At 33.5% G+C, this 17,043-nt stretch overlaps 1 protein-coding gene across 8 annotated transcripts in view; it reads left to right on the forward strand.

Annotated features, from left to right (window-relative positions):
* PCDH7 (protocadherin 7) overlaps positions 1-17,043 on the forward strand; it is a 416,647-nt gene that overhangs the window by 50,873 nt on the left and 348,731 nt on the right. Inside the window, exon 2 of one of the 8 annotated variants that reach the window (XM_082611235.1) lies at positions 7,693-8,062. The exons of the other annotated variants lie outside the window; for them this stretch is intronic. Coding sequence (XP_082467361.1) covers positions 7,693-7,770 — 78 coding nt within the window. The 3' untranslated portion in view covers positions 7,771-8,062. Of the gene's footprint in view, positions 1-7,692; positions 8,063-17,043 lie in introns of those variants that run through there. 8 annotated transcript variants of the gene reach the window in all.

Below are 17,043 nucleotides of genomic sequence, written 5' to 3' on the forward strand. Positions count from 1 at the left end.
TTATTCGTAATTGAAAGCACTTATCATGTTATGAGGCCAGGAATAGAAGCACAAATTTTTTTAAAAAAGTAATTCAGAGGATGAATTAAAAGCTCAAAAATGTTCAGGAAGTCTGTAGTATATTGATCATGTTTCTTTCAGGACAGTGGTAAATGATAGTGATCACAGTTTTTCCTAACAAAAGAATCACTGCTGATTATCCTTTATGTCTTATACATATTCTGTAACATACTTTAGGAATTATACTATAAGAAAGTCACTGGTAATTTCTGTCTTTCAGATTTCACAAAATAATCAGTTAACTGATTTCATGTTCATAGGTTATTCTCAGTTTTTTGTTACACTACTGTTAGAGATAGCAGTGTTTTGTAAATGGTGTATATTTTAATCATAATTTGTTCCAACTCACCTTTGGCAAGAGTGGTTACGTTAGTTAGTACTGTTACTTTCTGAAACAACTTTCACTTAATATGCTGTATTCATTAATTCTCTGTTCATTTATGTGCTTAAATTGTCATTTATCAGGGGCATACCTGGTAATATGCTTTATCTGGATTATCATCTAAATCTGTCCCTTGAAAAAGATTGATTCATTATGGTTTCCATTAAAAAATCTTATAACATCATCTATTTATATGTTTTACTTCATTTTAGGGCCTATCAGCTTTTCATATTAATGGGATTGTCATTTTTATGTATGGAAGAATTCTTGGTATGGTTTGGCTCTGAGCCATAATATTACCTATCCTCTTAACTCTCTGAAAACACTGACTTAACATTCATTGCATTAGTGTAGGCTTAGTTTTATTTCATGTCCAATATGAGGAAGGTCACTTCATTAGGCACCTCATTTGCCTTTCTTCCCTGTAGTTTTCTGGTATCTTACACTAAGTATCATGTAAAAAAATGTTCTGCTTCCATTAAGAAAAAGTGAGCAGAGAACAAAGCCAATTACTTGCAGCACATAAAATCCTTATGATAATTTAGTAGACTTTAATTAAACTAATACATCACATTGCACTTATAAGACAAAGGAGCAAAAAAGAAGCAAATAATCTTCTCTATGTTAAAAAACACCATATTGCTTTTTGATTAAACTCTTTAAGACTTGTGACCTATTTTAAAGTATGAGATTTACAGTCCTTTTTATACAAGGCATGTTAAGAAAGTTCTATGCAATATTGATTGGGACCACCCCCCAAAATTTTGAAATAAAACTATAGAAAAGCTTGGCTTGAAGTAATTTCTATTAATTTCTTAATGATTTTTCAAACTCTTCAAAATAAAAAAAGAGATTCTTCAACTTAGTCCATGCAGAAACATTTTTATTACAAATAATCTTGTTTTGGTATTTGACATATAATTGCCATTGGTTGTTTTTGATGAGCCCACTGACATTATTGATGCAAAGTTCACTATACTTAAAAGGAATTCTATCTAATTTGTGTATCTTCCCTACATTTCACAACAGGAATGTACTGAAATTAGAGATACTTGGTCTTTAAATTATATCATCCCCCAGTTTTCCATTTCTTTGAGATGTAATTCCCATAAATTAAATGGAAATAAACTACTGAATTGGGAGTGAAGACATTTAGCTTTAATCCTAGGTCTGTAGTGTTACATTCAATATGTCTTGTCACCCCTCTGGGCCTCAGTATTATCACTGGTAAAGTGAATAATTTTGTAGAGGATGATTTCAAGTGAGTTCCTTATCTCTGGAGTTGTATTTCTGCATTAGTTATTAATATAATGTCTTTCTGTGTCCTAAAAGTCAATATTTTAATATGCTCATATCAATCCTTAAATCAGCACCACTTAGTATTCACGAAAGTATTTATAAAAACATTTCTAGAAATTTCTAATGATCAGAAAGCAAGATTTTAAAGCTGGTCAACTACAAATCATATCAAAAGAGAATTATATTCAACTTAGAAATTTATCTATTATAATAAACCAAGGGACCACATACTCACGGCACCAGTTCTTACACTTTTAACATTATCTTTCATAAGCAGGAAACTGGTTGGTTTGATTTTGTAATTCTGTCCTGTCTCACCTTTACTTTTTCAAGACTCAGTTAATTCATTGGATATTTACTTCATTTCCTTGTTAGTGGATCAAACTCTTAGTAAGTTTATCCATCACCTGGAAACACTTTGACTGCTTTCTACTTCCTTCTGTGGGTGTTTAAGGCTACCCAAGTAGCTCTCAATTTCTCAGACACACGATTGCAATTTCAGTGGCATTTAAGAACAGCCGAGTTTGCTGTATTCATTTCATCTTCTCATTAACATCTAGTCTCTGTTTCTTTTGGGCAGCTTATTCCTTTGGCACATAAATACAAGCTAGTTCTGCTTTTGTTTCGAAAGGTGGCCAATACTATGGTCTGAAGATGATAATGGTGACAGCTTAAGTTTACATCATTTTACATTTTTATTCTCAGCTTTAAGAATGGAAATTCATTAATGCTCAACTTTGACCAAACGTCATTGGAACTGTAATGCTGGGATCCAGTCTAATGTTTTTGGTTGTTTAGTGCCTAGCCGTCTGTTTGAATTGATCCCTATTTCTCGAGAGAGTATTTCTTTAAACTATTATTTTTTTAAAAAAAAGCAAGAAAAAATAAAATTGTGAAATAAGACATACACGATTTAACCTTTAAGAACAGGAGGTTCTAGGGCAGGAATCCTTGAATACTTAATTACATTAGTTTTAACAAATAATTGTTTTCTGCATTCTCTGGCTTTTGACAGTTACCTTAATTTGTCCGTGTAATTCTAATGTAGGGTGTTCAGGACAGTTTTGTTGTTGTTGTTTTTAATTATTACATTGGTTTCTTTTATATGTAGACTTGAGCTAAGTAGAGAAAATAGCTCGTGATGGAGTTGAATGGAATTAGAGAAATCTCTGGTTTAGGCAGGGAAATCCTCTCACTGCCTCCTCACGTTACCTCACATATTCCTCACACACATTCTCTCTTCTCAGAACGCAGTTTTCCCTCATTTCTGTAGATGTCAAGCTTATCTATCTTTTATTTTAAGACCCAGCTTAGGTTCAATTAGTCCGTGAGCCCTCTTCCTCCTCCCCTCACAACTGTCTCTTCTCACTCGTCAGAGCTCTCATAATTTTATCTACTGGGCTCTTATCTTTTTTTTTGGGGGGTGGGACGGGGTACGCGGGCCTCTCACTGCTGTGGCCTCTCCCGTTGTGGAGCACAGGCTCCGGACACGCAGGCTCAGCGGCCATGGCTCACAGGCCCAGCTGCTCCACGGCATGTGGGATCTTCCCGGACCGGGGCACGAACCCGTGTCCCCTGCATCGGCAGGCGGACTCTTAACCACTGCGCCACCAGGGAAGCCCTGGGCTCTTATCTTTTCCTCTTCAAGATTAGTAATCTGTTTATATTAGTAAACTGTATATATTTGTATAAATAATTTCCTCAGAACCAGGACTATGCCTTATGTTGCTTTGTATTTCCCCTGATGCCTCCGGCAATGCCTTTCACATGATTGGACTCTATAACCTTTGACCTTCTTTCTAACTCTGAGATTCCATGATTCTAACAGTCAGCCAGTCAATAAATATTGATTGCTTGGCTATCCAACCCAAGGGATGCTTTTGTTAGGGCCCAAATCATTCGTATTCTGTAGTCAGAGCAAAGTACCTATGATGAGGAAGTGGTATGATATTCTCTAGCCCCTTTCCTTCCATGGCCAGTTCAGTGGTTGACTCACAATCTAAAAGCCCTCTTTTCTAAAGAGTGCAGATTAAACAGTGCTAATGAATGGCCCTTTTGTGTGTGTGTGTACACTCTTACAAATGTAAATGGATATAAACTTCCCTTTCTTTGATTGGATAGGATTTGTCTTATTGGTTCCTTTCCTTTCTTTTTTTTTTTTTTTTTTTTTTGGCAGTTTAGACAACTTGCAGATATGTTGAAGTTGCTTCTAATTTATTCACAAATTTAAGTAATTATGATAGAATCCTGAATCTGATAGATACATAGGCTTCTACAACTGAATTTCATAACACATTCATTTATAATAGTATAGGAAACTTGTGTAGTTTTGCTTATTATTCCTTAAACCATGGCAAAAATGGAGACATTTGCAGTTATAACTTAGCTGTTTATTTTTAAAAGATTCAAAGTCAAATTTAAAAAAAAACAATTATGAGGAAACATAATGTAAAGGAAAAAAATCTTTCATCAAGAACCAAAGTTGGTTTGGGGCCCTGATTCTCCCATTATCTATGTGATTTTTTATATAAGGAGATTAAGCTCTCTGATCTTTAATTCCCTCATGTGTAAAATGAGCAAACTTATAATAGCTACTTCACAAGGACTTTGTGAGTTTAAGTTAGATAATTGAGTGCAATCTTGTAATGAACATCTATGCAGGTGATATATTAACTAATAATTATAATTTATGAGTTTTGCTACCTCATTTATATAAAGCAAAATGAAGTAAAACACCATAATACCATTCAGAATTGTCGTTCTCATAGTTCTCCATTCACCAAATGCCATGTTTACCTTCTGTCCCACTTTCTATTTTAAATGATTTTCCAGTATTTAAAAAAATAATAGATAAACTTTCGATGTTGATAGTGGCTCTGCCCTGACTCAGCTCCTATATCATGCATTTATGCTCTAAAATATGAATGTCCACTTCCTGTGCCTAGATTGCAGAAACTACCATCAATCTGATTTTCTGTGTCATGGAATAGACTCTAGTTTTTATATGATACCTTTTACCTTTCCCTAGATTTTAATATCAGTCAGAGAAAAAAAAAAACAATGAATAGTCATAGAATCCTTTTACATATTGCCAATTATATGGAAACACATTCAACACACCCTAGTACTTAATTTCTACTAGTTACATAGGTGTGTGATTTAGTTTTGAAACATACCTAATAAAAATATGTACAAACTAGATACATGTTCCTTTCAAAATATATATATTTCCTTATTTATGGTTTGGAAGTTTTTTCAGAATTATTAAGAGTGTGTCTATTCCTTTGTGTGAGTGTTCATTTATTCTTACACCTAAATATGAATTATTTTCCTATTCTCTGCATGATTCAGCTTCCTTGTCCTAGCACTAGTCACCAGTTGTTGGCCAGGGAAGTCTGGAAAAGAAGAACAAAGCTTTTATAAGTTAACTTTTTATTGATAATTTTTGATAATTAAATTCCCAGCTTATTTCAGTCTCTTTGGTTAGGAAGCGGAAACTGAATGAGATACAAAGATGGCCTGGTAAAACGTGCTCCAGGAATGGCTTGGTTTCGTCTTACTCTGTGTGTGTGTGTGTGTGTGTGTGTGTGTGTGTGTGGCTTGTTGCCTAGGTGATAGAAGAAATTGAGGAGAATGGCTGACGGGAAGACAAAAGCTGTGTCTACACATCCTCAACAGAATAGGACCTCACTGAAAGAGTTGTTTGGTTTGATTTACTAGAGCCTATCTCCTCAGTGGCAGTGATCTGAAAATTGTTTCCAGGGCCATTTTAATTAGTTGATTAAAATCAAAACAAACACATCTTGGTAACATCCATTTCTACCCTGACCCTCACCAATGATTGTTTTCAGAATGATGATTCCTGAGTAGTTGTGCTTGAGCTCAATAAGTGATTTGAGGTATGCACTTTTGTTTTTAAACATGAATCTTTAAAGGTGAGGAAAGAATCCATTTTTCTTGGCTTCAGTGACAGGTGAATATTATTACACAGATGCTTTTGTTCGGTGCATCAAAACTTAAAACCACAAAAACGTGAAACCTGCCTTTACATAGTTAATTTATGAAATGAGAGAGGTCTATTTTTCAATAACATTTTAATAAGAAGATTTCATTATGCTGCGTGGCAGTATGGTGACCATATTACATAAATGCATTCTAATTCTTGGATATGCTTTTAAGTTAATAGTATGTAAGGTCTTGAAAATAGAAGATGAAACTCTTTGAAACCTCTGATTTCCTGTTTTTATTGTTTTACTTGTTTATTTATTGAAAATATATATACACATATATATAGCCAGAGCACTTATCAAGTATTTAACTATTTATTATTTATTTATTATTTAACTATTTATCAAGTATTCAACTACTTTTGTGAAGTTATTCATTTATACACACACACACACACACACACACACACACACACAGTACCTAACAGGAAGATCTAATGTAGTCTAGGTGTGTATTATGGCTACATCACTGTAGTTGGTTTGGGAATAAAAAAAAAATCTCAAACTTTTAAATATTTAGCTTTCACCTTTGTATAATCAGTTTTTAAATGACGTGTAGTGTTTGGTTTTTGTAAAATCAGATAAACTTTGTCCATCTAAAACTTACAACTTAAATCATGAACACTCACTTATCATAGATGCCTCGGTAAACTTGTCCTCCGTGTGTAATTGGCCAGAAAATATCCCAAGTTATGTTAACTTTTAGACCTGCTAGAGAAAGAAAAAAAAGTTCTTTTTATTTCTAAGAAAAGATAAAAAATAATTTAATAAATTAAGACATTTTAAAGCTGCTTAATTTTATACAGCTAATATGGATAATCTGCAGTCAGAGCAATTTTTAAACACTTTATGCTCTTGAATATAAACAATTTTTAAATTAGACATTACCTTTTTTATACCGTTTATTTTCAAATGTGAGTTAGTTGATTATTCAGTGAAAGAAACCATTTACTTCTTTTTAACTTTGACTCTCATTTGCTGATTCACTGTGACACTGGAAATTAGGTGCAATATATATATATTTTTTAATTCTTAAAATATTCAAATTCTTTTGGTAGTGAACTGTAGCACTTTTATTTTATGGAAGTGATTCATTATCTTTTTGGCAATATTCAATCTCACTAAAGGCTTTCCTGACATCAACTGCACCATCAAACTGGAAACAATATTCTGTGTACTTTTTGGCACTCAGAGCAGAAATCAGCCTATTTGTCAGGCTCAAGTTCAGAGAAATAAATATTCAACACTATTTAAAACTCACATTAGCACCAAAACGTTTTGAAGGAGTATTATCATCACTTTCATTCCTGGAAAACATTGCCTTCTTTTGGTCATGACTTTGAAGGGGAGAGTAATTCATCCTTGACCAGAGATTAGCGGACCAATTGTTGATAGTGTGTAAATTGCTCAGATTTCTATAGACAGTGAGCATCTAATGATTGCATTTAGAGACTAGAAAGCTACTTTGAAGGGTGTGAACATTCAGATCAAGCTCACCTCCCAGAGATCTTAGGGACAGTACATTGTAAAAGCAGTGACAACAGAATTACCATTTCATTCTTCTTTGTATTTATAGTATAAATAAAGCCAGCAATACCCCCTCTCCTGAGAGCCCCTCTCTGGATGACATTTCATAGCCTTCAAATACTTGAAGCCTGAAAAACAATTAATTCAATGTTTCTTTTACCGTGCAAATATCTCTTGTCAGAGATAACATCCAAGAGATTAGCCATCAGTATTGATCTAGGTGCCCCAGGGTTGTTAATTGTAGCTAGAACAGTTATGTCTCCATGACTTCTGAAAGAGGTTATGGCCACTGCAAATACATCTTAAAGAAGGAAAGAATACTATCAGCCAAGATGTGCATCCAAACTTTGAAACTAGGCTAGCAAAACCCTACTCACATCCCTGTAAAGCAGACATATATTTTTGTATTTTTTATAGGTGGATACAGTGCAGACCACGAAACCCCCTGGCCACATTGAGGAATCGTGTAAAATGAATGTATGTGCTCGTAAGTGAAATACATGTAATGTTCCAACTCAGTGTGTTGGATCCTAATAGACCTGGATTTGTCTTGTGTAAAAAGAAATCGATTCCCAAGGGGCAGGACCACTAGTTGATTAAAATGAAGCTCTGATTTTGAAGAAAACAAAAATGGCTTTAAATTACAATCTCTGCAAAAAGGAATCAAACTATAATTTGCAACCAACTGAAAAAGAAAATCAAGCTCTCATATGGAATAAAGAAGGGATGTGAGAGAGGTTTTGCAATCTTATCAATTACTGTGGAGAAACAGAATGAAATATCATCATACTCAAGAGTATGAAAATAACAGAAAATCCCTTTCCTTCAGTTTGCACTTGAATGGACTCAAGCAAAGAATGGAGACCTGTATCCTGTTACTGTTTATGGTTAATAAGGTGGAGATTAATATAGATGTGATTTCATTTGCCTTGCTTGAACTAATTGGATGCATTATGTAGAAATTACCTGAGGCTGTGCTAGGTCAACAAAGAAAATGGAAATGTATACCTCAGGACTGAATTCCGAGAAAATTAGATTGTTCAAGGCTATTTCATAAGGCACAAAGAAGAAGTACTACTGCTAATCAGGGAAAGTGAGAAACTAGTGGACATGAGAGAAAATAAAATTTAGGTCAGTCTGATACTTGTTGAAACAATTTATTATGGTGTAAAAGTAGAAGCTCACAATATATCTCACAGACATTTTACACAATTTCTGATTGAATTTAGGGTAAACCCTGTAAGTGTTAAAGGAATGTATGGCCATTATTTAATAGGAAACTGGCTTTTAAAATTTGTGGTCCTATGCATTTATGTATGCAGAGGAGGGCTTTTTAGATTTTGTTAAAAATGAATTGCATGCAGGATGTACCTCTTTGCATTATAGTTACTTACTCAACTGAAGATACTGTACAAAATCTAATTTTTGTATCGGTGTGAGTGTATACGTATGCATTTGTGTGTGTGTGTATAAGTGGGAAGAGGTAAAATTTAATGATTGACATTTGCACTTTGGTTTGTTACCTAGAATGTAAAGAGGTAGAGTAAACCATCTTAAGCCATTTTGTATGTGCCGTGATCATTATTAAAAAATATTATTCACAAAGGAAACAATTCTGAAGATAGAATGACTACTGCAAAGGCTCTCCAATTAAGTATGATATTTAATACTATTGAGCCATTTAAATTAAAATGATACCAATGTCTGGAAATAATGAGAGTAGACTCTTGTGAAATCAGTTTGAAGACAGTTGGAGTCATACTATATTCCTTAAGGTCTCCACTCAGTGACAGAGGATGTGAATCACAGATTCTCTTATAGATGAGACTGGGGAAATATTTGTGTTCTAACTATAACTTTTTAATGTACCAATAAGTTACATGTGTTTTTTCCCCATTTTTCTTCAGTGTAAATTATATAACAAGTGATCATATATTAACATAGATAAGATAGTAAGTATTTAAAACAGATTGACATATTTTTTGAGGTCACCATGTGCCATAATAATTTTGAAACTATTGTTCTCTGGTATTTGTATTCATTTCTCTTTATCTTACCCTTTAACTTTATAGTTGAAATTTTTACCTTTTCTTTCTATGTGACAATCAACTGAAGCTGGTACCCTATCTATATTATTGCAGGGATTTTTGTCTTTATTTATGCTATTATAATAAATTATAAGTCTACAAACTGTATAATTCTATTGTATTGCATATTTTTCTGTGACCAAAATAATAAAAAAGGCTACTTTATAAAATGTCTGTATTTTTTTAAGTCTCTTAAAACATAATGAGATGTGTAATATATTCATGTTGTTGGTTTTTAAACTACATTCTCTGCATCTTTACAATTTGAAAGTGAAGAGCTTAGCTACTTAAGATAAAGAGGAAAGCTTTGACAGAGATAAATTAGAGAATGTTTGGAGAAAAGCACCCTGAATGGGGTCAGGAGTCTTGATGCCAAATTTTACCCTGCTGTTAAACAGCCAGACCTGAAAGGATACATTTTTTGAGTTTTCAGGTGCTTAGATTTCTCATCCATAAATGATGGTTTTGGATTGCACTATCAATTTTAATATCATTTAAATTCTTAACTCTTGATAAGTAAACTTAATTCTTAGGTTTTGATAACTTAGAAATATTAACAGTGTGCTATGGAACACTGATTATATCAATAATCAATACTGATCATCCATATTAAGAGAATCATATGTTGTTTTCCACCAAAACTGACCCAAATCTCAACATACGCCTTAGGACCAAGAAAAAAATATGAATTTATTTTTGTTGCTGTTCCAACCTTAGTTTGACTTAATAGAAATATGTACTGAGGTACAAATAATCACGTCTGGGATAAATAGCTCCCTCTAAGTTAATTGAATCAAGCAGCACCCAAGTACAAAATCAATTTGTAACAGAGGAAATGTTTTTGGACTACCCTGAGTTGAATGCATTCCCTGGCAGAATATACTAAAGTGCTAGAACCAGTTTTTCTTGCTCTTTACCCCACAAGGATTGATCAGCACATGAAGGTCCCCGTAACTTCAAAGGCATTTCTGTACTTGGATCAGCCTGGTTGGGTTCAGAGGAGAAGGAAACACTAGCCCCTGATGTTTATTGCTGTAGGCTCTTTCATCTAATAGTAATTCTCTGCGTAAGAGAAGCAACAGGCAGAGGAGTCTTGCAGCTGTTATAATTTCACGATTAATTTTTAGTCTCAAAGTGGCTCACACAGAAAAACAGTACTTTTATTTTAGTTTCCTGCTACTACTCCAACTGGGAAAGGTCAGAGAAACAGTGGGAAGCAAAATGAAATCATACGGATCATTTGGATTTTTTTTTCATTGCAGTATACTGACTTGCAAAATAGTGTCACTTTCAATATCACAAAGATGGCATAGATAATCTTCAGGGATATTTAGAGATTTGGTCACACTGAATTTTTTTCATTTAGGTGAATTTCTGGCCATTTATGGAACTGATTTTGATAATAAAATTTAATGTTGTCAATTTAGTCTTTGTTTTACAAGATTAGAAATTTAGATGGGAGACTTGCAGGCTTCCACCTACCAAGCCTCTCCCAAGACCCACTATTTCTAAATAAAACTTCTACCCTTGCCTCATGTCTCTATCCATTTGGAAAAAAAAAGAGGGGGGTGGAGCAAGGGGAGACTGCACTTGGCTCAAGAAAAATGGCTATATAGAGCAGTGGAGCAACCGTGAATGAGAATTAACAATTGAAAAGTTACGTCCAGAATTCATCAGATTGGATGCACATGGGTAAAACTTTTGCCAAGATATAAAAGAAAATTAAAATATTATTGGGAATTAAAATACGTGCATTTGGTTTTAGTTCTAGTTATTTTTTGAACTGCTATTATTCTACCTCTCTGTTTTGGTAAATATAATTTAGTTGAACAGATTTTCATATTTCTCTGATAATTTTTTAAACTTAAGTTACCGAGAGCCAACTCTGTGTAGATGATATATTAATTGCCCTATTTAATATTTATATCAACCTCATGAGGTAGATACTATTATTGTCATGACACCCCTTTTACAGATGAGGAAAATGAGGAACAGAGGGTTTTGGTAAATTTGCAAAGCTACAGAATTAGCAGGAGGTAGTGCTGAGCATTGAGCCCTGCCAGTCTGGTTTCTGAGGCTGCACTCAACAGGTGGGCCACAGAGCCTTCATGCCAAACATTATTATAGATGGGGGTTCAAGATAGGTTCTGGAACTATTTGGGGGTGCAGAGGTAAATTTTGTGGTTCCCTAGATCACATATCTATTAGTCTGAGTGAGGCCAATTTAGAACACATGACTTAGATGTGAAAGGTATTCAAAAGTTCTAGCTCACTGAAATATTGGATAAAGGTGGAATCTGTAATAAAAAGGTCTGTTCTAAATACTGTATACAGGGAAGAAGAGAAATTTTTCTCTAACTTACTTGCTTTGCATGCTTAAAATATATTAATATAAATATGGACTATTTGCATCAATTTTTTTTAAATGAAGACTTTGCTGCTGGTATCTGGGTGGACTGAGGAAAATGACAGCTACATTATTTGAATCAGGAGAGCTCCCAGTTTAATGGGAATTCCAGCTATGCAGGCTAATTATTACGATGCCATATGCTAAATGACGGACTATTACAGTGGTTAAGTGTTCAGGGTCTGGAATCCAGGCTGCCTGGGTTTGAAACGTGGTTCACACACATAAATGAGGTGACCTTTGAACAAATAACATCTCTCTGCTTCCATTTCTTCATATGTAATGTGAAGTTAATAACAGTATGTACCTCATAAATTAGTTGTGATGATTAAATGAGATTTAGCCAGGCAAAGTGAGTGTGACATAACAAAAGCTCAATAAACCCTGGTAATTATTAATTTTCTTGTGTTGTTTTTATAATTGACCTGAATAGAGTGAGGTGGCTGTTGACTGATATGTTCATGGGCCAAAATAAACTCAGTATCACTGGCAAAAATTAAATAAAAAGACACCTTACAGAAAAGTGTAATGACAAGCCCTCAGTATTCTCCATATGCTATGGTGTGAAATTCAGAAAAATTGTGCAGGTCCAGGTTCTCCAGGGAAAATGCATCAGTTTCTGATCTGCTACAGTTCAAATCTGGGAGCTCTGTAATTCTTTCAGGCATAGACAAGTGAAAGGAAATTGTGAAAGCTGAAATCAAACCTTTGTCATGATCCAATGATGAAAGTTTCCAAAAGGTTAAAGAACAATTTTTGGAGATCACTTTATACACAATCATAAAGGAATACAATTTTTTCTCATTATTATTAGCTTAAAAATTGTGAAACTTAAGAATGAGAACTATGTCAGGTTATCATAAAAACTAAGGGTAATGCTGTTTATAACAACCAATCCATAAATAAGTCATTGTTATTCTTTGCAATATTTAATAAATATATATTCTATGTGATTAGGGCTTTATTTTCAAAGTCCTTCATTAAGCAGAAAATAGTGCTGCATTTATTGGATGATAAGATTTGACTGTATGAAATATAAACAAAATAAATACTTGCTGAATTGAATTGGATCATATTTACTATAAGGGAAGCCAGTGGCTTTCATTTTAAACATAGTTATTGGTTAAGTAAGCATATTGGAGCAGAAAAAACAAATAAACAACCACTGAAAATGCTCAGTTTTGCCTATTTGAAACTACTTTTTAGATGAAATATATTGACTAACAGTTGTGACTGTGGAAAATGTAGGCCTCAGAAGTGGCTCTGCATTTTTGGGAATGCATAGCATTGCTGGTGAAAACATGAGAAAGTTATATTTTGAGTTCATATCACAGTTTAACATCTCAGCATCTGAAAAAAACCAAAGCCAACTACAGATTTTTATTAGACCATGCGTTTCAGTAATTTTTACACTTTTTATGAAAAAGTTGGCTACTCTATATTTTTGTGGATGTTAATACCTCTATAATAACCTATCTTATGCTGCTTTTTGTGAATTTCTAATGAGAAGTTAAAATTAATGTGATTAAAAATGAATATCTTTCTAGACTCTATCCTTAGATGTTTGGGGAAAAATGAACATTTCTGATTTTAAGAGATTGGAGTTCTGAGATCAGGTACAGCTCAGCCTGTTTTTTAATTGCCACTTCCCATTTTTGTCAGTGAAAATTCTGTCTCAGTCGCAGCTGAAGGGGACCTGGGTCTCTAATCTTTCTTCTTCTCTCTTTGTCTAGCTGTTAAAAGGCGGGTCAGCAAGGACTTTTTCTCCCCTATGTGTCAGTCTCATGAAAGCAGCAGACATTTGGTATATGCATTCCAGAAGGATCAGAAACTGGCTGCTTCCCGATAATACATTTCAAGTGGATATAGCATAGTCTAACTTTCTGCCAGTTGACTTTTTAAAACCCCTGCATATTTACTAAAAAATCTGCCATTTTTTGGAACCCAAAATTGAAACTTGATTGGTAAAGTCATGTAATTGAAAAAAAAATTGTTAAGGAAAACACTGATAATATTAAGGAAACAATTTATTACATAAGACTTTTCCATAATCCTATGATGACTTGTCAAGAGAATGCCTCATTATTTAGATGATGTTTTAGAACATGTTTTTGAGGATGTCTTGCTATTAGTACTACATTAAAAGAGGTTGTATTCAAATGAATACCAAGAATCTGTAAACACATGTTCTTTTAATCTTTCAATAAACCATTTTTAATACTAGGTAGAAATGCAGTACGTATCTTACTCCGGGACTCCTCAGCAATCATGTGCTCGTGCCATCTGAGATTAACATTTGGATGAAAGAGCATGATTAGAGGATTCTAAATTAGTGGTTACCAAGTTGAAATGACACAAAAATTAAAACAAAGTAATACAGCAATCTATTTCATGCAATATATTTCTTATATCAGTTAATTGGCAGTTTAATTAGCATGATGTTTCATGTTGTGGCCTAAGCCATTGTACTCCCAGTGGGTGTAATGGAGACAATGAAAAAAGAAAAAAAGAAAGCTTTAGAATTGTTAATGGTTATATCACATGCTAGCAGAATTAAAAATAATTCTTCATTTTAAAAGAAGAGAACATACATATGCTTTTTTTTCTGAATCCAGAACAGATTTTTTAAAAGAATTTTTATGGTATGAAATACTTCCATGAATTAAAAGCCTATCATATATGTGCAAGTGTTAACTGAAGTACATTTTAAGTTCCAAGTGACCACAAGTAAATGACAAATAAATGACGAAAGGATACACTTCGATAAAAAAGAAGTTCCATTTACGATTTTGAGAGAAAACATAAAACATATGTATTAGGGTGATCATATTTTTGAAAGTATAATGTGATTGATAGGATTCTATTAAGGGCCATTGAAATGACTTACAAAGGACTGCAGTTTGGAAAGGGACAATGGAACTCTGCCTTTGGACAGGCCTGAGGAAAAAAAAATATGCATCTTAGAAATAATTTATAAAGTAAATGACATAAAGGGGTCTCTCATCCCTTCTTCCCTCCCCAGTGAGAACATATTCATATTGTGTGTGTTTGATTTTATCACATGAAATGGAAGTTTCTGCCCAGCCAAAGACAGTCATCTTCCAGCTGATTGGTTCTGCCTTTTTACAACAGTAGAAATAATGGCTGTATTAGTTATGAATATTGAGCCATAAAATATAGCAAACCTTCTGGAGGTACTTTTCTCTCCATTTTACACTGTTGACAATTCAGAACTTGCAAAGAAATAAAATATTTTGAGGATATGACTAATATACCTAGATTTTGTCAAGCTTTCTTTCCCAATCACTGAACTCTGTTGGCCACCTCCTCATGGATATATCATTAGGCTATTCATTTCCGTTGAGTTTGCATACTATAGTAGGTCCAGAGGGTTTTTTTTTTTTTCCCTTTCAAAAATCATTCTGTAGCCTCCTTTAGCAGTTAATGTATGAATGCCACTTGGAATGTAACTTCGGTTATTATGTTGCTCACAGATATTTTATTGTACACAGAACTGAATATTTATAGAAATCTAAAGACAAAACCTTATAAAGAGAAAAAAGCAATTTTTCCCCCGACTCTTTCCTTTGTCTAACACATCAATTCAAATTGCTCCCTTATCACGTAGCAGAAATTTTTGGCAAATGGAATAGAAAGTATATAAAAACTGTGGATCTTTAATTGATAGTATATAATCAATCAGAAGTTCTATTTTCTAAAATAAGGACAATTGAACTTGTGATAAAAATAATTCAGTAAACATTTGTGCTAGGATGAAGACAAAGATGTGTGATTCTTAAGCTTCTTTCTTTTTAGTTGTTATTACATCTTCTGATGATCAGAATGTTGCAATTTAATTTTTGGTCTGATAGTTACCTGATAACGATCTGATCTGTGAGTGATCTTTCAGTTTAAATACATTTACTAAGTATTTGAACTGCTGTATTTTGTCCTCTCTTGTGGTTCCTGTGAAAATATATGACTTAAACGTATATATAATTTATGAATTAAAAGATAAAGTGTTTAGAGCATTGATTATGGACCAGTCTTTGAGACTTTGGGCAAGCTACTTAACCTGTCATGTATTTAAATGAAGATAATAGAAGTCTTATGGTAATATTAGGAAAAGTGCATGAATTAGTATGCTATATGTTATATGTCATATAATGGGTTAATATAAGTTGATATATACCACTTATGGCCATGCCTGGCATGCAGTGAGAATGTATAAATAACAACTATTATTAAAGAAAGGCTCAGAAATTGACACCAGTCATGTAGCTATTCACTAGTTGAGCTAAGATTCCAGAAGCAGTTTGAACACAATTCACAATAGTGCCCACCATATAGTAGGTGTCTCTGAGTGCTGAGTGCTGTCTGCTATTAAAAACAGGCAAATTTGTTTTACACCAAAAACACTGGTCATGAGTTAGTTTGAGATTCGAACTTCAGATATGCCTGACTTTAAACCCATATTTCCTTAAACCCTTACAGGAATTTAAACTTGATTTTAGAATTGTTTTTTGGTGTGGACTAAACAAACTTTACAAATAAGCTTGCTGTTTAGTATGTCTTGGAAAGGTATTTTCGGGATTATTTAGAACATACAAACATGCTTATAAAACATGGTAATATTTATAAATGAGAATATTATAAAACATGATCAATTATCAATGGATACTTTGAGCTGTTTCCATGAGTCTCTTAACATTTAGAAACTACTCATTAAAACAAACAATGGTGAAATATCTAACAGGTTTATTTATTTATTTCTAGTAGGCTTCAGCAGGGTAATTTGGTAAGCTCATAGTCTCACTTTCATTTTCTTTGAATATTCGGAATTCTATTAATCAAAATAAATTAAGTGATTAATTATGTTAATCACTGTCAGAATTGTGGGGAACACCTTTTACACTGTGACATGTTCTTTTCAGCTATTGCTGCATCATTTGTGTTGCCATTCAGTTTTGTTTAACTGTGAAGAATGTTTTATTTCAGTTTTCTTGAAATAGTTTGCAGTAATTTTTCTATTAACTTGTTTTACTGAATACTTTTCACGTAGAGGTCTGTAAGGCTTAGCACCATCCTCCAGTTGTCACCATTACTTGCTGTTCAGTTGAACTTGAAATGATAGGCCCTGATGACTGTTACTAGAAGTTACTCCACTTACTGTGTCATCTAGCAATATTGGATCATAAAAATATGTGTTAAATAAAGAAAGCTTTCTCGTGCTTTCTTTGTATGTGCTACTGGCAAGTGATCAAGGCTATAAGA

This window comes from Mesoplodon mirus, assembly GCF_964341445.2.
Source record: "Mesoplodon mirus genome assembly, chromosome: 2".
NCBI lineage: Eukaryota > Metazoa > Chordata > Mammalia > Artiodactyla > Ziphiidae > Mesoplodon > Mesoplodon mirus.